Source organism: Dasypus novemcinctus, chromosome 27, assembly GCF_030445035.2.
Source record: "Dasypus novemcinctus isolate mDasNov1 chromosome 27, mDasNov1.1.hap2, whole genome shotgun sequence".
NCBI classification, from domain to species: domain Eukaryota; kingdom Metazoa; phylum Chordata; class Mammalia; order Cingulata; family Dasypodidae; genus Dasypus; species Dasypus novemcinctus.
The window spans coordinates 26,486,921-26,512,391 of record NC_080699.1 but is presented as its reverse complement, the minus strand read 5'-3'; the positions used below and the strand labels follow the sequence as shown (position 1 = coordinate 26,512,391).

The following is a 25,471-nucleotide window of genomic DNA, read 5'->3' as shown; positions in this document are numbered from 1 at the left end:
AGTCTAGGTAATTATTCTATTCCAAAAAATAACCAAGGGTTAAGTATTATTTAATATTTTCTATTCTTACTCTGTTTGTTCCCAAGTAACAAGAGTGTTTTAAAAATGGCCTTGCCTTCTTTGACAGATTGTACGAAGACAGGATTGTCTCCACTGACCGTCAGCCCAAATCCATTGTCATCCTTCTGGATAATCACACAACGCTGAACAAGACCTACACAAGAACCACAGGGTAAAGAGAAAAGAAAGAAAAAACAGAGAGAAAAGGGCAATAATTATACATTAGTAATGAAACAGAAAAATACAAGGTGGCAAATGAGACCCATATATAAAATAAAAGCACTGACCCCATAAACAAAACAAACACAAGAACATCAAAAAGAGTCACATGTATTGGTTTCTCACTGCAAAAGTAGAGTAGAATTGTTCCAAGAGTAAAAACAGCCATAGCAAAGTGGAAAAGATCAAGTATTAGAGATGAGACAGTTAGAAGGAAAGCCCATTCACGCTATCCTACTTATTTGTAATACAAAGTCCTTCCCCACCTCCTTGTGTTTTCAGTGCTCTACCTGGTGCTTAACCCAAAAAAAATCAAACATTTTGGGAAACTAGGCTAGGAGTATCCCATGGTGAATTCTGGGGAAAACTAAGCTCACTCTGAGAAAAATACAATCAGGAAACAAACTATAAAAAGAAAGGAAGTGCTTGCAGAGGACCAGTAGCTCTTCTCCCAAGAGGAAGAGAAAAAAGCAAGAGTTCAAAGGGAGGAAAGACCCTGGCTCACAGAGATAATAAACAGAAAGGAGAAAAAGGAAGAAAGATAAAGAAGAAGGAATCTATGAGTTCAATCAATTATTCCACCTTATTCAGAGACTTACCTGATTCCTGGAAGAGTTTGTTTTCTTTCTACTTAAACTGCAAATGAAAACTGAGAAAAAGGATTCCCAACCAAAGGAATAGGGGAGTCCCCTAAGAGAATCCTAATTAGTACCTAGAGCTGGTTTAGCATAGATGCTTCTGAGGCTGGTTTAGCATAGATGCTACTGAATTCTATATTAGCCAGAGACTTAATCTATCCTTTCAGCTTTGTAGAATCTAAGTGCTCATCAAAAATCAATATATAAAATAACACAAGTACAACAATGATTTGAAAATAAAATCTTTTCATACAAAAACCCATAATCTTTTAAATTAATATGAGGTGCAAACTAAAAGATGTATTAAAAATTATACATTAATGAATATATATGTTCTTGCTAATAATGATCTATCACTAAAATGTGAGCATACAATAGATGGATACCTCTGTGAAAAAAAGGAACCTTGAACTTTACATTATACTCTACACAAAAATTAACTTTAGATCATGGGCCTAAGCATAAAAACTAAAACCTTTTAGAAGACAACAAAGGAAAAAAATCTTCACGACCATAAGGTAGGCAAAGATATCTTAAGATAAAAATATGCACCAAAAAATGATGAATCAGACTTCAAACTTTATACGTTCTTTTAAAGACACTGATAGGAAAATTTAAAGCCAGAAATAGGGAAAAAATATTCAGAATAAAATTATCTGTTAAAGGACTTGTATCTAGATTATATAAAAGCTCTAGAATTGAATAATGAAAGACAAATTTTAAATGGGGACAAAAGATTTGAATAAACACATCACAAAGAAAGTTAGAGCAATGGTCAATAAGCACATGCAAAGATGCCCAACATCTCTAGTCATCAAGAAGATGCAAATTCGAACCACAATGAGATACTACACACTAACTAAAATGGCTAAAATTTAAAAGACTGATAATACCAAGTGTTGACAAGAAGGCAGAGCAACAGGAACTCTCATAATTTGCTGGTAGAAGTGTAAACTAGTACAACTTGAAAAAGAGTTATTAGAAATTTCAAAATAAATCAGATATTATGACTTTAAAATAAAAATCAAGACAATTGTAACACTGAATATGTATTTTTTTCGTACTACACCCACTCTTCTGAGCTCTCCCATCCCACCACATGTCAACTGAAAATCGATGACTTAAACATTTAGAGTAAGAGTAGTTTGCTGTGCTAAGCCACTGCACTTCTTAAGTAAAACTTTTTTCCTAAGGTCCCTGTATTGAAGAAGGTACCTATAACATATGGAGGGAAGCAAAGGTCAGGGGTAAGATGGTGCCGGTACAGGTCTCCCCACTCATCAAGCTCAGCTGTTACTCTGCTGTGTTCCTGGATGTGGACTATTGAGCCAATCGCTACTTCTAACTAAAATCTTGGGCAGAAGAAGAAAGGATAGCAGCTGAGGTGAAAAAGAAACAGGATGAACTGAAACAGACAGAAAGAGAATTGGCAGAAACCCAAGACGACAGGGTATTATTAATAAAATGAGAGATTTGTGTGACCTTCATTTTCTCCTGGAGCAAAAATGAGCGAATAAAGCTTTCTGGAATGTGGAAAAAAAAAAAAAAAAGAGGGGAAAAGGTAGGGGGCATTAAGATTTTGTGTTTTTTACTTCAAAGAATTTAGATTACTGACTGACAAATATTAAGGGTTCATATGTGTTAGGCATTATTTTATCATTTTGGGGGAGAGAATGCCCTTGGATTTTCCTGCTGAAAAATATATTATACACCCATCCATGCCATAATTTAAAATCAATTAAAAATACTTTTTAATTACTATTATATCAATTAAAAATATAAATGCCTCTTACTAAATGCAGATATTCCTTAAGAGGCTCAATCTTCAATTATGCTTTTGTCTAAGTTTTGTATTGTTTTAAGAAACTAGCAAATTAGTTTTTGATGGGTAAGAAAAAGAGGAAGTTCATTTTAAAACGCAGAGCTTCGTGTGATATGTAGCTTTAAAAGATAGGAGACAATAAGAAGGCATCAGGATACAAATTACCTCCTCTTGTAAGCTTTTCCTATATATCCAGACTGGGTTAGATGTCCCTCTACTGGATCCAGTATATAAGTCCTATCATATTATTATCACTCACACTTACTCCTATTATTTTTATCCCCTCATTAGACTATATGCTCCATGGATGTACAGACTGTATCTTGTTTACTATTTTATCTCAGAATCTGACATATTTCCTAGCACACAGAGGGAAAAAAATTGCTAATGAATTAATGAAAATCAGAAAAAATAGAGAAGTCTAGAGATGGATGGAAAAATGAGAGGTGATCAGAGAAAACTAAACAATACCACATACAGTCAATTCTAAAATTAATGCCTACAGAGCCCTAGCAGACTGCAATTTGTGTAAACATACTAAGATTATCTCAGAACACTGCAAACTTGTTTTCCCCAATTCATAACTTTTTCAGCCTGACACCTTCCCTTTTAATTCTATATCAAAAGGAGATGGGGAGCAAAGGATGAAAAGGAAAAGGGGGAAAAAAATGTTCTAGGCACATCCTATCCATCTTTCTCCTCTCCCCAACTCCTACTATATTAGCCATTTATTATTCTAAATCTTCCTGCTAAATCTGATGTATTTAAACATATAAAAATTACTAAAAAGAAAACATACTTTACATATACAGCAATATACAGCAATTCAGAATCTATGGAATTCAAATAATGATACCATTCTGCCCTTTGAGTCTGTGCTAGCTAAATAAATTCAGATTTGGGGTCATAATTATCAAGCTGTCTTACCACTCAAAATTCAGATATCCAGACTCTCAAATGCACAAGTCTATTATGCCTCCTTCCATTCAAAATCAAATATTATATTCATATACCAAAATGATTTTACCCACTACAGTAGGTAAATTTTATCCTCTGTGTTAGCCTTACCTCTGAAACCCCTAAGACTAGCTAAAATATCGTATCTTCAAAATGTTCTTTTTGACAAAAAAAAACCTTTTTGTTTCATCAAATTTATGCTGAGCATCTGTCTACTAGTTATTTAAACTCATGTCTGTGGGTACTGTGAGGAATACAAAATTACTAAGGGCCTTTACTTGCAAAGAATTAAAAATCTTGCCAAGAAAGGATGAAAGAGAAGCAGATAGAGAAACAATGACAATGTGTAACTAAGAATCAGAGTACAGATAATAAGCCCTATATGTTATAAAAATGGACTCCTAACTCTAAAACAGTCATTTTCAAATTTTGCTCATTAAAAACAAAACAAAACAGAAAAACAGCTTTCATCATTTTTAGTTTTTATGGTTTTTGCAAACACATACAGTCTATGGTTTGTTTGGTTTTTTTTTTGGCTAAATTGCTTCCTGTCTGGTATAAAGACTGTTAATCGTAATTATGATACAAATGCATTTATCTCTGAATATGAGTTTTACAAGGTCACATAATCACTTTAATATGCACTATGCTCAAGCACTTTGTATGGAGACAGATAGAGAGGGTATTCAACAAGTAAGACGATGATAAAGCTTAAACTCTTTTAAAACTTAATCACGGGAAGTGGACTTGGCCCAGTGGTTAGGGCATCCGTCTACCATATGGGAAGTCCGCGGTTCAAACCCCAGGCCTCCTTGACCCGTGTGGAGCTGGCCCATGTGCAGTGCTGATGCTCTCAAGGAGTGCCCTGCCATGCAGGGGTGCCCACCACATAGGGGAGCCCCGCGCGCAAGAAGTAGGCCCCTTAAGGAGAGCCGCCCAGCGCGAAAGAAAGTGCAGCCTGCCCAGGAATGGCGCCGCACACACGGAGAGCTGACACAACAAGATGACACAACAAGAAGAAACACAGATTCCCGTGCCACTGACAACAACAGAAGCGGACAAAGAAGAACAGAGGAACACGCAGCGAACAGACACAGAGAACAAACAACTGGGGTGCAGGAAGGGGAGAGAAATAAATAAATAAATCTTAAAAAAAAAGGAAGAGCAGAAAGAAGCCAGAGCTGCTCTTAAAAAAAAAAAAAAAAAAAAACTTAATCACAGCAATACTTCTTCATTCACTTCATTCCTGGTACCATATGAAGATTTTTTTTTATAATTATTGTTTTAAGTGCATACGGAGGACTGGTTAACAAGTATATACGTCTATCACTGCCTTAGTCAAAATGTATTGCAATATTTTTCTTTATGTGTACTGTGAACTCTTCTAATATTTGCATGCCTAAGCCTTAGCATTATGTACTCAACAAGTTATTAAGCTTTTTGGAATTTATTTTATATAAAGTTTTAAATAAATCATACTCAGTTTTTTATTTTAAAAAGTAAAACCAAAGCCCTGAAGACTGCAAAGTAGAGAAAAAGTTTTATAAGAACACTAGCTAAATTCCAACCAACATAATTTGACTCCCCATCTACCCCAAAATAACTCCTCTAGTTAAAAATAAATTTTTCTTCATTTCCTGTCTTTTTAGGACCATGATATTTCACCTGAAATCTGTTAAATAGTAGATATCATGCTTCAGATTACCAATGAAGTAAATGTGATGTTCTATCAAATTTACATAACTACCTTTTTCAAAATTTTATTTTGTCTTCATAGCAAAACACATTTTTTCCTGTTGTAACAATGTAGTCTTGAAATAAATGTAAAAAGACTGCTTCTTACTCAATAGATAATTACCAAGGATTATATTCTGAGCCTGTAGTCCTTTGTTATGCTTTAGAATAGGGAGAGCAGACAGTGATAAAGAACATGTTTTAAAAAAGGGAGAAGGTATGCTCAAGTTTCACTGTAATACATTCCTGAAAAAAAGGTACATCTATAGTGCCAGATAGTAAATAAATGAAAATGGAGTGTTAAACATGTTAACACCATAGGCTAAACCTTCCATATTGCATTTACTTCAGTGAAAGCACATTAGTCTTTCTTCACCTTTGATTTTATTACATGACCAAACTTCTGGAGGTCTCACATCTCAAGAATTAGCTTCAGGGAAGGGTGTGGAGAAAAACCATGCACAACCTCATAAAAAGAGCTCAATTTTAAACTGCTGCCAGACATACATGTTTTATGAGTAAGGCCTCAGATAATCCTTTGATTGAGAAGCTTCTTGATTCTAAATACACAATGCTGCTAGCAAGAGGAACCTGAAGTCCCAAGTATTTTCTTCTACTTTTCCAAGTCACATTTTCTTCTACTTAAAATTTTTCAGAAAGGAGGGAAAATCCAACCAAGATAAGTAAAGATCTTATTCCATCAACTCTCTTTACTAAAATATTCCATTCCAATATGAACACTCATTCATTCAAAACACTGAATGTGTACCTCCAAGGTACAGGTATTCTGGAGGGTATAAAGATGGATACAAATGAAATAACTTATGTACAAAGCAGGAGGTCAGAAAGTTTAGAAACAGCAAAGGTAGCTAGGCAAAACTAGGAAAGCCCTGTGAGAGAGGCAATATTTGAACTGGACCTTGAAGATGGGAGGGAGGGAGAGGATTCCAATAGGGAGTTACAGTACATAAACCAAAGAGAGTGGCATGAACTAAGGAAGAATACCAAGTCGTATTTGAGAAATGAAAATTTGAAGAAAATCTGATACCCTTAAGTGAAAAATAGTAGATTAAGGTAGAAAAACATAATGGAAACAAATTTTGGCATATCTTAAAAACTATCTGTAACCAATAAAAAACAAAAATAATAAAAACTTTAAAAGTAAAAACTATTTGTACTTTATCTTAGAGATAAATCGGAAGTCACTGAAAGTTTCCTAGGAAGTGAATGACCAAATCCTTATTTTAGCAATAGCAATCTAACAGGTCAAGGCAGAATGTAGTAGAATGGAGAAAAGGAGGTGAAGAAAATAAAAAAGAGGTAAGAGAGAAAGTTATGTGTCTATTAAAATATCCTAATGAAATGAGGAAAATCTGAATAGAGCAGTGGGGATGGAATCAGAGTGGGAGATATAAAACACTCCAACTGTAGAATCAACGCGATTTGGCAAATTGGGGACAAATGAAATAGAAGTCAATGATGACATTAAGATAATAAGACTAGGTGAATAGAAGAATGACAGAGCCATTAAAAGGATTAGGGGGAAGCAGTTGTGGCTCAACTGACAGAGCGTCCGCCTACTATATGGATGGTCCAGGGTTCGATACCCAGGATGATCTCCTGACCCACGTGGTGAGCTAGCCCACGTGCGGCGCTGCCGCACACAAAGAGTGCCATGCGGCACACAAGGAGTGCTGTGCCACACAAGGGTGTCCACCACGTAGGGGTGCCCCGCACACAGGGAGTACACCCCGTAAGGAGCACAGCTCCACTCAGGAGTGGCACTGCACACACAGAGAGATGACGCAACAAGATGATGTAACAAAAAAAGCAACACAGTTTCCTGGTGCTGCATGACAAGAATGCAAGCAAGCAGACACAGAAGAACACACAGCGAATGGATACAGAAAGCAGAAAACATGGTGGAAAGGGACAGAAATAGAAAAAAAAATTAGGGAAATCAAAAGGAAGACTGATTTCTAGCAGTAGGGAACAAAGATGAATTCCAGTTGGTCATTTGGAATTTGAGGAACAATTTTAATGAACATATCCAGCAAATACTTAAAAATATAAGATTGGAGACTGGAAGAAAGATCAGGGACAGAAGAAACTTTATAACTAGAGGAAAAATGCAATCAAGTAAAGAAGAGACAAAACAATTACATAGAGAAAAGAACAAGATTAATTCAATTTTATAGAAACCAAGGAAAGGGCATCAGCATTGCCAAACGGTTCAGAAGGAAGGTGAGAACTGAGAAAGTTAATGGATTTTCAGTTAGAATGTTCTGGTTCAAATTCCAAAAGGTATGAGTTCAGCAATGAGAATAAAAGCAGTCAAGATATGAATGCCTCAAGACAACACAGAAGGTTCATATTGTAGAATGCTCTTTGCAAACTGGAAGAATAAAAAATTAGTAACAAAGTGGGAACAAGAATCAAACTGAGAACTTTTTTAAAGATATGAGAAACCTAAATAAGAAAAAAAAAAGAAATGTTTTCTTAAATACATTCTGAAGTATCCAAACCAGGATATTTCAAATAATTCTTGCATATTATAACACTATCAGCTGGAATTTCTTCATGAGACCAAGAACAAAATCAAGAAGTTGTAGTCTAACTCAAGATTCTCTTGTTCAGAAGGACAACCACCACACCATGGAGCCTAGAGTGATTACAACTGAAAATGGGAGGATTGCATCCAGCATCCAGGTGGAATCTGAGCCTCCTCTTGACATAAAGGTGCAATGGACACAACCAATCCAGTGTCCACATAGAAGAGGTGGCATTGGATTGGGAAAAGTGGACATAATGGACAAAGGGTATGGGGAAAGGCAGGAAGAGATGAGAGGTGGAGGCGTCTTCGGGACATGGAGCTGCCCTGGATGGTGCTTCAGAGGTAATCACCGGACACTGTAAATCCTCACAGGGCCTACATGATGGAATAGAGGAGAGTATGGGCCATGATGTGAACCAATGTATATGAGGTGCAGAGGTGCCCAAAGATGTACTTACCAAATCCAATGGATGTGTCATGATGATGGGAACGAGTGTTGTTGGGGGGGGGAGAGGGGGGGTGGGGGGGTGGGGTTGAATGGGACCTCACATATATATTTTTAATGTAATATTATTACAAAGTCAATAAAAAATAAAAAAATTTAAAAAAAAAAATAGAATTGAAATTAAAAAAAAAAAAAAAAGATTCTCTTGTTCAATCTCTTATATGTCACAATAACCAACAAAAACTCTCTATTATAATATTAATGATGAAAACAGAAATTCAATATCATCAAAATTGCAGGTGAGAAAACATGTTTGTATTCTATACATGTTCAAGAGACTCCAAAAAGTACAGAGGATAAAGCAAGGGGAAATGGAATAAACACTGATATACAACACAGCAAAAACTGAACAAAAGAAGCAATACAATAAACTCCTGTTTCCTTTTAAAATGAGCAAAGTATATCTTTCTGACAGAATAACTTTAAAAATGGCTAAGAAAGTTTAATGTAAATAATTTATAGGTAAATAACTAGCATTTATGATAAAGACCGAGCTAATGAATTTTACCCCAAAAGAAGACAATTTATAATCTCAAAAGAGAGGAACAGGCTTGTTAAGAGTCCTTACACTAAAGCAGAATGTCACCAGTTGCTATGACTCTACTCAATCATATTCCTGTATTTCCAAGTTTCCTTGACTCCCTAGAGATTCTTTTTTACACATGCTAACTTTATACATCTGAAGCAGTCTATTCACACAGATGATAAAATATTGGTAAGGTCAAAGGATTTAAGTTAACAAGTTAGTTCTGATCAACTCATCCATCTGATGAGTGTTTTTTGAGGATATGGTGCAGAGTTCCTTCCAAAAAAGGTATTTCAAGGTTCTCAAGAAAGAAACACACAGAGAAGCCACATCTTACTTCCCTACTACCACTTAAAATGTTTCTGTTACTACCAAGCTAATGACATGTCTGAACCAGTGTTAATATTCCTATCACTGATAAGGGAAAACATTAGTATAATACTTCTAGTTATAGAATCCTAAATTGTTAGTCCTCATCCAAAGCAACCAGCAAAAATTTTACATACATATCACAGATCTAGGAAAATGATGGGGCAGATGAAATACAGCATTACAAAGGCTACTGGAAGGAATGGTGCTACAAGGATAGTGTTCAGCTTCCTAAGAAGAATATAAACTATAAAAAGCTCTTTGCATAGAACAGAAAGAGTCTCCAGAAATTAAGAAGCTATTTCATACTTGTGAGGAGTCAAAATACTAAGGAGATTTTAAAAAGCATGAATTTGACTTGTAATAGGCATAGTATACATTTCCTGTTGAACTACATGTAAAAGGTTTAACTACGTAGGAAAAGGTTTAACTATACAGAAAAAGCACTGGTCACAAAACCCAAGCAAAGAACTATGTGAATGTTTCTAATATAAAAGCATAATTTTATAACCAAATGCTGAGCCTTCATAATATTAAAAAAAATATCTGATATTACGGGCTCAAGTGCCAGTAGAGGTAAATTATAAATTGTCTTGGAGAGTACAAGTGGCAATTCCATGCCGTTCTTCCTTTCATGTACATCGAGTTAAGAAAGAGCTGTTCCTGGGAAATTTTCCACATGAAAGACTTTGGATCTATTAGAAAAGACCTGATTTTCCTTTGAGACCAAATCTGTAATCTTCATAAAAAGAAGTAATTTCAGATAAAAACCAAAAAAAGGAAAGCATTACAAAAAAAGAGTAGCTTTGTCTTCCAAAGATTATTTTAGAAGTCTTTATTCCAGGCAGTCACTCTCCTATTCACTTTTCTCAGAAAACTAATCAGATGCCAAAAAAATGGAAAAGGGAAGGTAAAACTATGCAAAGGAAAAGGAAAAATGTGTGTGAACATCACAACCATGATTTATATTCTCTTTAGAAGACAGAACACAGTCTGGACATATTAGCATTTCAATCATCTGTTATAAAAGTTAAGCCATTCAAGTTGAACCTATACAGTGTGAAGATTATTTTTAATAGGTGCCAGTTTGAAACATTCTCATTTTCAGAATAAGCTTCAGGAAAATTTATGAAAAGTATACACAAATTCTTCAAGCTAATAAAATGAAATACATAGGTATTTTTGCTATTGTGGATAAATTATACAAAAATGACTTTGCCAGATCATAAGGCAATTAAAAATAATTAATAAATTAAAAATAAAGTAAAAATTCCAAATAACTGATAACACATCTAAATTAGAACAGTGCTATACCCAGAGGAAAATATGGGTAGTGTTGCTTAAATTCTACATGATTGAAACTCTGCAAACAGGACATGGGAAGATGATGTCAAGGATTCAAAACCCATCTATGTTATTTGGAGGAACCTGACCCAAACAAAGTAGAAATAAGATGAAAAGAGAAGATAGGTGATGTGGCCTATTCTAGCTCTACAATGTTAGTTTCTAGCAACCTAAAGCTTCCACATCACAGCCACATTAAAATCCCGGGCTCCCTTTCCCTGCAGTAGAACATGCCATGCAGAGCAGAAACAAGAAAGGCTGCAGTTACAGAAAAAAGAAAAAAGAAAAAAAAACAACAAAAAACAGCATGAAGCAAGCTCCAAAGATGCAAGGCTGAATTGGCTACATTAGCTTACCATATGTCTCGGATCTACTCTCCTCTGAACTAGACTTTGTCTTCTTGGAGGAGCTATCTGTACAAGAGCGGGAGAAAAGGAGAAAGATATAGAAAATATGGAGAACAATGTAAGGGGAAAAACTTCATGGGAAAAAAAGAATGAATCATGACCAAGTTAAACCGTGCAAACATGAAGTATGAACAATACAGGTGACAGCACTTAGAATAGTCACAAACAGCAAAGGTACTGACATAAAGATTTATTGAAGAAAAGACAGCACAATAAAAATACATTCAAACAACACAGCACATGAATAGACGAAGTCTACAAAATACATCATCTGACAAATGGTAGAGATGACAATGGCACTAAAAGCTGTAATAATATTATGAAGCAAAGGGTACCACTTTAAAAATCTGTCTTTTGAGTTGGGCACATCACGAATGAGCAATATAGAATCAATCAATCTAACAAGACAATAGTATTTTTATGAACAAAAGGCAGAAATGTGTGACCCTCATTGGCAAGACAGTAACCATTCATATAAGTGAAAGCCTGAGCCCCATGATTTCAAAACTGAATGTCAGAAATAAAGAATTCTCTCTTAATGGAGATCCAGAAATGACATAATTCATACTCCTACCATCTAAATCTCCTAAATTGATGACTGGGACTTTATTTTACCTACTATCCAATATTCAAGTATATTATTAACTATTTACTGGTCAGTTTTCCCTTCAAAGATATTTTAACAGGTTTTCAAAATAAAAGAGCAACACGAAAATACCTAAAAACAGATACTACTATATATATATTGATGAGACCTCAGCATTCACCTACTTTTTTTGGTCACAGGGACAGACAACTGAATAAAACAGTCTGTGCACAAAGAACATTTATCAGTTTCAATTGACTAAAGCAAAATTATCAAGCAATTTTTATAAATTAATAAGTGATTTTTCCAGTGAAAATTCTCTCAATTCTCCTCTACTCATAACAATGAGGTCAACTATTAAAGCAAAAGTCTGTACTTTACATGAGGAATTCAATCTACATGCATAAAATTAAGAATATAAATACTCAAAAATCCACTAGCATGAAAACTCTAGGAAAGAATCAACACTACTGAGGTTGAAAGACAGCTCTCTGACTTCAGAATACTTTTACTCTGAAAAAAAAGGGGGGGGGGGGTGTCTCTATTCACTTGCTTATTCTAAAATGAGACGAGACAATTATTCATTTCTGAGGTCATATTTTATCTAATACTCAAATTCACCATGATCACACACATGTAAATGCCTACAGAAGGCTGTAGTTGTTATAGCCTTGATTTTATGACATACTGCTGCTCTTACCTATGATTTACCTTAATAATAAATCCTTCATCTGACCAAAATCCCCAATTATGACATAATACTTATTTCTATTATCATTAGTTTAAAATATAACACATTCAACAATGCTAGTGGAAACTATAGTGTTGAAAGTTATGAATGTTTGTATTCCTCCTGAATACAAAAGCTTTAAAAGTGGAAGGGGAGGGTACTAAAACAGATCTAAGAGACAATCCTGGATGTTTCCAGTAGTGGTATAGCTTAAGTTATAGTATTCTGAACTTCATATTCTCAATATTCTTTGAAAGAACGGTGTTTTACCTGTGGGGTCAAAATCATGTGATGTACTGCGCTCAACTTTCTGTTTCTTATCTGTTGGCGACTCTCGGTTCAAAATACTTCCATGCCTAAATTAAATCAAAGCAATAAAATGTTTATTACAAGAAAAGTCACTAAAATATAAACTTAAATTTAAAAATCCCAAAAATGTGTCTGACAAAGAGAAACCAGGAAATGATATGTATAAAGTACCATAAACCACTATAATTTATATTTTTCAAGAAGTCTTAAAATGCAACCTACTGTCTACTTACTTGATTAAAACAAGTACTTGAAATAATATTATTTAGTTTTGCATTCTATTTTATTTAGGAAAAAGCTGCTTACTTTTTTAAAATGGTTTTCACAAGTTAATCATTACTATTTCTATTCAGCAGGTAAGAAAACTGTGCCAGAAAGGAATTAAACACATTCCCCTACCTACATGGTCAGGTTTAAAGTCACTGTATATATATGCATGGGACAGTTTAAAAAATAAAATCTTAGGCACTTAGCACTTTAAACCTACCTGTAATTCTAACCACAGAAGCTTAGCCAACCACATTCTGAACTAGCTGACACTAGAATTATTTTTCTTATGGCCTTGCTAATTACATGATCAGATAATCACTAGGCAACAAATAAAATCATGACTATAATACATACACAATTAATTATTTGGAAAGCCAGTATTAACACTCAGTATCCTGGATTATGTTGTCACTAAAAATGATTAAAAGGACTATATTAAATAGGAACGACATACTATCTATATTTTAAGTAATATTTATGATAGTTAAGATAGATGAAAGAGAGCAGAGATAGTTAAGTACAAGTGCCAAGGAAGAAGCATTTAATTCCTGGAAATACATAAATAAATATTAATAGATATGGTCAGGCATAAACATATTTGTTTATTTTAGATTTTTTCCTTTAAAGTTTTAACGAATTAAGACAAACCAGTTTGCCAAAGTTCAGTAACTAAAGGCAGTTAGTTATCAAAGTGGCAGAACACAAAAAATTGGCAATTTATTTATACCCTCCAAGCCAGTGACAATTGAAAACAGTTGCAAAATAGATTTTAAATTAAATCTCTTCATAAAAAGTAATCAGTTTGAACAAACTTTTAAAATGCTTATATTGAAAACACTGAAAATGTTATCAAAACAATGTTATCTTACAGAAAAAAAATATGCAACACCTGCTATATTTTCAATTTGTTAAACATTTTGAAATTCTGAACTACTTAAATCCACATTTTCAAAATCCACAAAAACACAACATAATTTTGAAGGAATGTTTCTAATTAGAATTTAACCTAAACTTATGAAGTGTAACTAAACAACTTACCTTATAGGTTTTTTGAGGGGAAACCTGAAACAAAGAAGAAAAAAAGAAAGTACTAGTTATTTCACTTGTAAAATTCTACTATTAAATTTATTCGTGCTACTGAATCAGAAAAAGGGATTGAAATCTTAGACAAACTTTCCCAAAGCAAAATTCAACAAACTGCTTGATAAGAACTTGGATACTACTTTTTAACATTTTAACTACTTTATTAAATCTAAATCTTAAATGCAGGTAACAGTTACCATTAGCTGTCTCATTAGCTGTTCTCTTTCTGAAAATCCAAATAATAATAGTAACAGCTAAATAATAAGCACTACCAAGAAATCTAGAAAAAATTTACCACTGGAACACTAATAGTTAGTTTTAAAAAAATGTTTTAAAAGTAGGAAAAAAAGGGTACTTTTTATGGTATTGTAAGCTAAAAGAACTACAGCATTTTCTTCCTGGTTGTCTTTGTTGAAAGAAATATTACTGGAGGGAAGTGGATTTGGCTCAACAGATAGAGCGTCCACCTACCACATGGGAGATCCAGGGTTCAAACCCAGGCCTCCTGACCCATGTGGTGAGCTGGCCCACGTGCAGTGCTGATGCAAGCAAGGAGAGCTGTGTCACTCAGGGGTGTCCCCCATGTAGGGGGGCCCCACATGCAAGAAGTGTACCCTGTAAGGAGAGCCTCCCCACGTGAAAAAAAAGTGCAGCCTGCACACACGGAGAGCTGATGCAGCAAGAAGACGCAACAAAAAGAGACAGATTCCCAGTGCCACTGAAAAGAATATAAGTGGACACAGAAGAACACACAGTGAATGGATATAGAGAGCAGACAACCAGGGGGGAGAGGAGGGGGACGGGAGAAGGGGAGAGAAATAAAAAACAAATCTAAAAAAAATAAATAAATAAATAAGAAATATTACTGGAGGCTTCTTTATGAGTTTGATGTTACATAAATATAGCTATTTATGCTATAAATACTAAAATTCTAAAAAAGTAGCCCCAAATTTCCTCTCATTCCTCTTTTGACTTCAATTCTTTTTATTCTCTCAACCTAAGGCATTTTATGAAGATGATTTAGTGTAGGTAATAAGAACAATGCATATTAAGAATATCGGTAAAACCGGGATTATAAAAAAGATTAGTAAAAATTAAAAAGAAACATAAAATAATGATACTTAAATGACTATATTTTATATAGCAGGGAAGTACTTCATTTAAAAAAAAACTCTAAAATACAAGTTTAATTACAATTCCCTTTAAGACCTATCTAAATCAAAACTGATCCACAGAAAGAGACAAAAAAAAAATCTAAAAGCTTATCTAATAAGAGATGGCATGCTAATGTACAAGAAAGTTAGAGTAACAGGAAAATGTCTTCTTGGAAAGAAGGTACAGCACCAAGAGAAAATAATGATTATAAAAAACAAACAAATTTTCAGAAATAGGAATTCCTAAGCAGTCCTTATTTTGGGGATGGGGAGGGAATGAGAATTAATCTTTACATATGAATGTAAAAGTAGACAGAAAAGGATTATTAGCCATTCTGCCTCATAGCCACGATAAAAACTCCTTCAATAAAACAACGCTGCTTGCCTCCAGGACTACAACAGGGGGGTGTTCTGGTAAAGAATCCCAACAGTTTCCAGACTAGTGACTATAAACCAATTTCCTACTATTTTCTCTTACAAAGGAATAGAAAAGCAGGGGAGAGAACAAAAATGGAATGAGAAGATAAAGAACAAAGACCATCCCAGAGTGTAACATGCTTATCATAATCTACTTGCTACCTTTATAAGATACACTTAAGCTTTTCTCAATTAAAATTTTTAAAATAATTTTTTCTTTAATCACTGAATTCCACTTTAAAGGATCTGTGAAATTAACAAACATGGCATGTATATATGGGTGCATGATTGCAATATACATAGTAACAATGTCATGACTATTTCATTTACTCCCTCTGCTCCAGCTAAGAAAATCACCAAAACAATCCCACAATTTTGTAAAAATCCTGTTAGATATTGAGATGGGAAAGTAATCTCCAATTGCTGGAAATAGGAAGCTTGAGGCCTAAAGAAAAGTCTGGAGCTATAGATTTGAGGCATCAGCCTATTGATGAGAAATTTGTCATAGCATATATAGAAAACACCAAGGATCAATGCTGGGGGAAACAAGCATTTCAATGATAATGGAGGTAGGAGCCAATAAAGGAGACTAAGAAGATGAGTCAGAAAAGAAAAAACGGCTGTCCCAGAAGCTAAGGAAAAGGAGATAATCAATACTACCAAACACAGCAAAAAGAGACATATCCCTTTAAAGTTGCTAAAAATAATTACTTCCAGGTTTTTAAAAAATGCAAAGGATTAAAGTTTCGTGTTGTCACGTGACATACTGATTACAATAAATATCCTAATAGAAATCACATTTTACTTTTACTGATGATAAAAAGGCTGACCATCCACCTTTGACAATACCCAACTGAGAAGTGATTTGAAATTGTATGAGAAGAAATGGAGATATATCATGCTCAAATCTTAATTCTTCCCTTGCTCTCCTCCAAGGTATTAGGCAATTCTTTTCCTTGGGTTTAGTTTTCATGGGTAATTTGGGAGATTAGATGTTTTTCTTAAGGAATGGCTAAGATGAGGGAGAGGAGGTTAAGGAAATTTTACCTACTTTGAATAGTGGTCAAGCTTTTATTAGCAGTCAAACAGTATTAGCTACCAAATTTTAAATTCTCAAGGGAAAAGAGGAGGGAAATTAGTTATCCTTTACAGATGTCAGACTTTTAGGTAAATTATAACTACCATATTGCCACAAAACTAAGACAGCATTGATTACAAGATAAGCCATTATTTTATAGAGCATTAAGAAAAAAATTAAGTCAACCTAATTATTACATGCCATCCACGATAAGAAACATCCTGATTTTAGTGATACTAAATGGGGAAAAACTGTATCTTGTAATCGAAGAACTCTGTAAATTAGTTGAGCCAAATCTGCTTCCCAATTTTTTTTTTAAGATTTTTTATTTATTTCTCTTCCCTTCCCCTCCCCCCCCCCCCAGCTGTCTGCTCTCTGTGTCCATTCACTGTGTGTTCTTCCGTGTCTGCTTGTATTCCTGTCAGGAGCCTCTGCAAATTAGATAACAAGATAATTCTAAGGCTCAACCCTCAAAAAATGATGATAGGGAATGGATGTGGCTCAAGTGATAGGACTTCTGCCTACCATATGGGAGGACCCGGGTTCAATACCTGGGTCCTCCTGGTGAAAAAGAAAAAGATAAAGTGTGCCTGCATGGCAAGCCAGTGCCAGCATGGCAAACTGAGTGCCCAAGTCCCCACGCAGCAAGCCAGTTCCACACAAGTGTGTCACATACCAAGATGATGATGCAACAAAAGAGAGATGAACAGGAGAGTCAAGGTAAAGCACAGCAGAAACAAGGAACTGAAATGACACAAGACACAAGGGAACCTCTCTCCACATCAGAGGTCCCCAAGATCAAATCCCAGGGAATCCTAGAGGAGGAAAACTAGAAAACAAAAAGAGAAACAGATACAGAAGATCACGCAGTGAATGGACACAGCAAAAACAGTAGGGCAGGGGGAGGGAAAGGGGAGGGAGTAAGGGGAAAGGAAGAGGGAGAGGAGGGAAGGAAAAAAAAAAAAAAGAAGAAGAAGAAAAACATTAATATATACCACTCCAAATCAGAAATGCACAAGGATGAACTGGGGTTAGTATCATTGGTTGTTATAGTCAATGAAAATTCCATGTGCTCTCAAGGCATTGAGGGCATGAACTCTTCAAAAAAGAATTCTGATCTCACAACTTAAACAACCTGCTTAACCGAAGTCTCATTTGTAAAAAGAAGATAATAGTACTTAACTTACAAATTTGTTCTGAGGATTAAATTTAAAAACATATGTAAAACATTATCTAGCACATAGTGACCAATTTATTATTAGCTTTATTAGGAAGGACAATAATAAAACCTGAATATTAGTGATATACTTACAAATTAAATACAAAAGAGAAATAAATTTAAAGACCAACAATATTCAAATAGGCTTTTTGGCTCAGTAAAAACCCAAGAAGTGCAAAAGTAAGTCATGATGACACCATAGCTTTAACTCATCAAGTCACAGTATATTAAAATTAACAACAATATTCAAGTAATAAATTTCTGATATACTAAGGGTAAGAAAAAAGATCAGGTTTCAACCTAAACTTTTAATTTTCCTAGCAACTGGAAACTAGGGTGATTTTGTTGACCATACCTGCCAAGTGGCAAACGCACATTATTTCCATGTCTCTTTCAAAACATCAAGAATGATTAAGGCATTCTGTGGGCTGAATGTTAATCAAATTTTTCACAAAATAATTTAAAGAGCCTGAAGAATAATGCTTAAAAAACTGAAAGTACTCTACTACAAATATAAACCAGTTTGTTCTAAATATTATATCATTTTTCACAAAATAGCAAATGAAGCAGCTCAGAGGGCATTTGCTGTCAATACCTAAAAGACCATAAGTACAGGGATTTAGCTCATACTGCTGACTCCAGCTGAACTCTTAATTCAATCTTTACATATTTGGACAGTAAGATTCACAGAACCAAAGTAGTTAATGACCATCTGACCAAAAAAAAAGCCAGTTAGCTTAGAGGGTCTAGCTTAGAGCTGCTAAAAGCACAACTATAAAAGTGGCACCAAAAAAAATCTCTCAACGTTATCTATAATACAATAGCCTTACCAATGTACTTTATGACTAGCATATTACTAAACAGACCAAGGCACAAAAAAACTGTTAGCAGAGCCTGCAATAAAGCCTCATTTACATATCAGAGGGACTCTAAAGCAGAAGCTACAGATGACAGAATGACTCAGAGAGAATTTTTCATGCAGTTATTAGCTTTAAACCTCTGGAACTTGCAGTACAAACCACAGACTGACAAGGACCAAGGAGCACAGCACTGGTGTAAAATCCAAAAATGATTCACTATTATGTGATGTAAGATCTCAAATTAACTTCTTAAATATAGTTTAATATATACCACTATATTTACTGAAAAATTAAATACTCGACAGACCCATAGTAAGGGTGTCTTAATTTCCTAGATACGCTATGACAAATCAAATAGCAAACAACCTCTAAATTATGTTAATTCTCTCTGCCAGAGCTATAATGGACCCACTATTGGTTGTTCCTGAATTGAGAAATGTATTTAACACTAAAATAATATGTTACATGTTTTTATTTCCTTATTAACACTCTGGAAAAGTACCACCTTTGTGATTATTTCCTCTAAGGATCCCTATTTTCTTTTTTTTTTTAAACATTGCTGGGATACCAATCCAAGCCGAGGACTGTGGAACTAAGAGGCTTTTTTTTTTTTTTTTTAAGATTTTTAAATTTATTTCTCTCCCCTTCTCACCCAGGCCCCACCCCCACCCCACCCCCATGTCTGCTCTCCCTGTCTACTCGCTGTGTGCATTCTTGTCAGCGGCACTAGGAATCTGTGTCTCTTTTTATTGCGTCATCTTGCTGCATCAGTTCCCCGTGTATGTGGCACCACTCCTGGACAGGCTGCACTTTTTTTGTGTGGGGCGCCTGTCCTTGAGGGGTGCACTCTTTGTGCATGGGGCTCTCCTATGTGGGGGACACCCCCATGTGACATCCCCACACTCCTTGTGCACATCAGCACTGCATATGGGCCAGCTCACCACACAGGTCAGGAGGCTCTGGGTTTGAACCCTGGACCTCCCATGTGGTAGGGGGATGTTCTATTAGTTGAGCCAAATCCACTTCCCTCTAAGGATCCTTACAGATAATAAGCATCACTGTTATCTCACACATTTTCTTTCCAGGCTCTAAATCACTCATTTCAGAAAACTGGGTAAACAGTACAAAAAAAGTAGAGAGACCCTCAAAATACTGAAAACAAGTATCCTGATTCTGTTTGACACAACTCAAGCCATCAAATTCATGCTTATAGAAGAGATATTAAATATTAACATCATTAAGCAAACATAAGTAATTAATTAGACTCATTTTCTCATGATTTAAAAAAACCAAGACAGTGCATGATATTTGTTTGATAGGTGCCTAAAGATTAACCTGGTTTTACATTTTCCTATTTCAGGATATCCTGATGAAAAAAATAAAAAGGAAAAAAGTCTTTAATCTGGGATGGGAATTTTTCCCACCATGATTTTATATAAAATACATTAAGATTAAATGTTCAAATTTTGTACAGTGAAGTGAGAATAGTTGTGCAAAATCAGGACAAGTTGCTTTGGGGAAATCTAACAAAGAGATAATTATGCTTCTGAAAAAGTAGACAGTCTTAGCTTTTACCTTTTGCACTGAGGTGTAACTGAGACAAGCTACAGCTACAGTGTTTACTTTTTAATCTGAGCTTGAGAATTTTATTAAAATGTAAAATTAAAATATAAAATAATAAATCAAATAATATCCTAATTTTAAAATAGCTATAAAGCATCCGATGATATGAATGAATTCTACTCAAAATTCAAGTTCTTAAATATTTTTTCATATTTTAAAAAATTTATTGAAGTATATCACACATAAACATGCATAAACAATAAGTGTACAGTAATAGTTGTGAACTTACAAAACAAACATACATAGCATCATAAAAAGACTCTCATAACTTACCCTACCCCCAATACCTTGCATTGCTGTTAAACATTTTAAACTAATGATTAAAGAGCACTGTCAAAATATTACTACTAAAGTATTTTCCCCCAACCCACCCTATTATTATCTTTATATCATTTATATATGAACATACATAAACAGTAAGTGTATAGTAAAAGTTATGGACTTATAAAGCAAACATACATAACATTATACAGGGATTCAATACATCAGCCCTCCACCAATACCTTGAATTGTCTTTAGACATTTGTTACAGATTATCAAAGAATACTGTCAAAATCTTACTACTTGGGCTCCCATCTACCACGTGGGAGGCCCTGGGTTCGCATCCCAGGGCCTCCTTGTGAAGGCAGGCTCACCCTCACGGCTTCACCTGCATGCCGCCCAGCCTGCAGACACCATGGAGCCCGGACTCAGCAAGGTGACACAACAAAAAAGGGAGATAAGCTAAAACACAGAACTGAGTGCACAGCGAATGAACACAGAGAGCAAGCAAGCCACAAAGGAGGAGGGGGGAAAAATAAAATAAATAAAATAAAATAAAATAAATACAGATACAGAAGAATGCACAATGAATGGACACAGAGAGCAGACAACAAACAAAAAGTCACAGGGGGGAATACATAAAAAAAAAATCTTATTACTAATTATAGTTCTTATCTTACATATTTGGTGTATTTTCCCCTAATCCACCCTATTATTATTTTTAAAATGTATTTTTTATGACAGAAGTTGTAAACTTTTAAAACAATCATGCACATGTGCAGAATTCCTGAACACCCCTCCATCAACACACCACAATGTGATGGAACATTTGTTATACATAAAATAATATCGTCTGGTTCTTACCGTGTCCATAGTGTACATATGGCACACATTCCACACTGCCCCATTAGCAACACAGTACATCTCTGCCATAAATGCAAACATATTACATTATTACTACTAACCATTATCCATAGGTCACTCCAGTGCTATTTTTCCCCGGCTTCTCCACATTCCCACCACTATGAAGTAGTGATATACATTTGCTCTAGCTCACAAAGGACACTCTTGCATCTGCACCATCAACCACAATTCTCATCCACCTCTTGGTTTACTGTGCTGAATATTCAGTTCCTAGATTATTCTCTAGCATTCTGTCAATTGGCATTTACATCCCTAGACTACTGTTTTCAGCCACATCCCCATTTATAAACTAGCTGTTACTATTTGTTACCATCCACTCTATACATTTCCAGACTTTTACATTAAAGCTAATTAAAATTTCTATATACATTAAACATCAGTAGTCCATTTCAGTCCTCCTTTTATCTTCTTTATTTTCTACAATTTCTTCTAGAAGCTCTATGGTTCTTTTATATTTAGGTTTTTGATCCATTTTGAGTTAATTTTTGAATAAGGTATGAGATAGGGATTCTCTTTCCCTCTTTTGGCTATGGATATCCAGTTCTTTCAGCACCATTTGTTTTTTTGTTTGTTTGGGTTTTTTTAGATTATTTTTTATTTCTCGCCCCTTCCCCCCACCCCAGTTGTCTGTTCTCTGTGTCTATTTGCTGTGTGTTCTTCTTTGTCCAGTTCTGTTGTCAGCGGCACAGGAATCTGTGTTTCTTTTTGTTGCATCATCTTGGTGTGTCAGCTCTCCGTGTGTGCGGTGCCATTCCTTTCTTTCGCGCTGGGCGGCTCTCCTTATGGGGCGCACTCCTTGTGCGTGGGGCTCCCCTACGTGGGGGGCACCCCTGTGTGGCACGGCACTCCTTGCACGCATCAGCACTGCATGTGGGCCAGCTCCACACGAGTCAAGGAGGCCTGGGGTTTGAACCATGGACCTCCCATGTGGTAGATGGACACCTTAACCTCTGGGCCAAGTCCGCTTCCCAGCACCATTTGTTGAATGGACTGTTGTGCCCGAACTCTGTGGGTTAGATAGGCTAGTCAAAAATCACTTGACCATACATGTGAGGATCAGTATCTGAACTATCAATTTGGTTCCATTGGTCTATTGTGTCTGTCTTTAGGCCAGTACCATGCCGTTTTTACCACTACAGCTAGGTAACATAAAGTCTGGAGATGAGAGTTTGCTTTTCCTTTCTAAGATGTTTCTGGCTATTTAGGACCCTTACCCTTTCAAATACATTTGATAACTGTGATTTCAATTTTTTTTAAAAATGCTGGTGGAATTTCTATCGGGATCGCATTGAATCTGTATATCAATTTGAGTAGAACTGACCTCTTTCTGATATTTAGTATTCCAATCCATGAGCACAGAATGTTCTTCCAGTTATTTAAGCCTTTTAAAATTTCTTTTAACAATGAGTTGCAGTTTTCTGAATACAAGTGCTTTACATCATTGGTTAAGTTTATTCCTATTTGAGTTTTATCTGTCATATTTTATTTTCACCACTCTTTTGACACTTTTGGTTATTTTTATTGATATAATCTTCATTAATAGACTCTCTTCCAGGCCTTTCCCTCCTGTCTTTTCTTTTCAGGGTCTAGCACACCGTTTAGCATTTCCTGAAAATCTGGTCTCTTGGTTAGAAATTCTCTCAGTTTCTGTTTATCTCTGAATATTCTAAGCTCGCCCTCATTTTTGAAAGACAATATTGCTGGATATAAGATTTTTGGCTGGAAGTTTTTCCCTTGTAGTATCTTAAATATATCATACCACTGATTTCTTGTCTCCATGGTTTCTGGTGAGAAATCAGCACTTAATCTTACTGGGTATCCTTTATATGTTATGCACTGCTTTTCTCTTGCTGTTCTCAGAATTCTCTCTTTGTCTTTGGCATTTGACATTCTGATTAGTATGTGTCTCGGAATCAGTCTATTCAAAATTTTTTTGGATGGGAGTACATTGTGCTTCTTGAACAGGGATATCTATGTCCTTCAATAGGTTTGGGAAATTTTCTGCCATTATTTCTTCAAATATTCCTTCTGCCCCTTTTCCCTTCTCTTCTCCTTCTGGGACACCAATGAGATGTATGTTAGCATGTCTTTTGCTGTCTTTAAGTTCCCTGAGACCTTGCTCAATTTTTCCCATTCTTTTCTTCATCTGTTCTTTTGTATGTTTACTTTCAGAGGCCATTTCTTCAAGCTCACCAATTCTTTCTTCTGACTACTCAAATGTGCCATTATATGATTCCGAAGTTTTTAAAATTTCATTTATTGTGCCTTCCTTTCATTTCCATAAGATCTGCTATTTCTCTATGTATGTTTTCAAATTCTTCTTTGTGCTCATTCAATGTCTTCTTAATAGCCTTAATCCCTTTAGTCATCTCATTGAATTTATTAAGGAGATTTGTTTGAACATCTATGACTAGTTAAACTCCTTTATGTCATCTGGAGGCTTATCTTCTTTCTTTAAGTGGGCTATATCTTCCTGTTTCTTGGTGTGGATTGCAATTTTTTGTTGGTGTCTTGGCATCTGGCTTACTAGAGTATTTATTCTGGGTGCAGTTTTTCTCTTTAGTTTAGGGCTTCCTGCCCTTTCTCCCTTGCTGGTTGTGCAGTAGGAGCCAAGGATGTAGTTGGTGCTATAAGCTGTGGAGGCTCAAGCTGCCCTCATTACCCCAGGGACCAATGAAGCTTCTCCCAACTTTCTCCTTTGCCAGAGGTAGGACAAAGTCACAGCTGTGTGGAATAATTCAAGTCATGCAGGCCAAGACTGTAGTTGCCCAGAGAGATTGAAGAGGCTTCATGCACCTTTCTCCCCTTCCCTGCCTGGGGCAGGGATGGAGCTGCAGATGTGGGCAGCAATCTATGCAGTGCAGATCCAAGATGACTGCAGTTGCCCCAGTAGATGCGCGCAAGGAGTGCTGTGCTACACAGGGGTGTCCCCCGCGTAGGGGAGCCCCACGCGCAAGGAGTGCACCCATAAGGAGAGCCGCCCAGCGCGAAGGAGGGAGCAGCCTGCCGAGGAATGGTGCCGCCCACACTTCCCGTGCCGCTGACGACAACAGAAGCGGACAAAGAAACAAGATGCAGCAAAAAGACACAGAAAACAGACAACCGGGAGAGGGGAGGGGAATTAAATAAATAAATAAGTAAATCTTTAAAAAAAAAAAAAAAAAGATGACTGCAGTTGCCCCAGTAGATGTCTGATTATTCAGCCTGTGCCAGCCAAAGATACCTGCAGTGACCTGGATAGGCTGGAGAATGGCCCACCAGCCTCCTCCCTGCCAGAGATAGGGCTGAAGCCTACGCTAGGGATGCAGGCCAATCTGGGTGAAAGAAACCGATCTGGGTGAAACCAGTTTCTTCCTTCTGTCACTGTGATTTTCATTCCTGCCTCCCTCTCTGGCTGGGGGAGGAGTCAAAATGGTGTTTACCAGCCTCTTTCTGACTTGGACATATTCACACCCTAGCTGTTCCTAGGGTTATTCCTTAGCCAGCCGAGTCTACTAATCAGTAGCCAAAATCAAGAGCCAACTGTCTCCTCCTCTTCTGTTTTTGGGAAATGGAGCCTCTAATTCTAGCCATAAAATAGCTCCTGGGGCAGCTTGTGCTGCCAAAGTAGGACAATCACCAGCCTCGCTGGCTTGGCTGGTAATTTCCTGGAGAGGTTGGCACAGATCACCCAGCTTCCTTCCTCCCAGAGGTGGGGCTGGGGCTTAGGCTAGACCTACAATTTGATCTGGGTGGAAAGCAGCCAGTCCCTACCAGCACTGTGATTTTCAGTCTGCCATGCTTCCCCTCATGCCAGGCATGGAGTTAAGATGATGGCTACTG

At 36.0% G+C, this 25,471-nt stretch overlaps 1 protein-coding gene across 13 annotated transcripts in view; it reads right to left on the bottom strand.

Moving 5' to 3' along the window:
* Nucleotides 1-25,471, bottom strand: part of ARHGEF12 (Rho guanine nucleotide exchange factor 12) — a 167,798-nt gene that overhangs the window by 68,083 nt on the left and 74,244 nt on the right. For 7 of the 13 annotated variants that reach the window (XM_058289514.1, XM_058289516.1, XM_071212383.1 and 4 more), the window contains exons 2-5: nucleotides 14,069-14,092; nucleotides 12,722-12,807; nucleotides 11,085-11,141; nucleotides 116-214 (exon numbers count right to left, since the gene is read on the bottom strand). In XM_058289514.1, the coding sequence (XP_058145497.1) occupies nucleotides 116-214; nucleotides 11,085-11,141; nucleotides 12,722-12,807; nucleotides 14,069-14,092 (266 nt within the window). The remainder of the gene's footprint in view (nucleotides 1-115; nucleotides 215-11,084; nucleotides 11,142-12,721; nucleotides 12,808-14,068; nucleotides 14,093-25,471) is intronic. The other 6 variants (XM_058289515.2, XM_058289517.2, XM_071212380.1 and 3 more) reach the window with 1 other exon arrangement.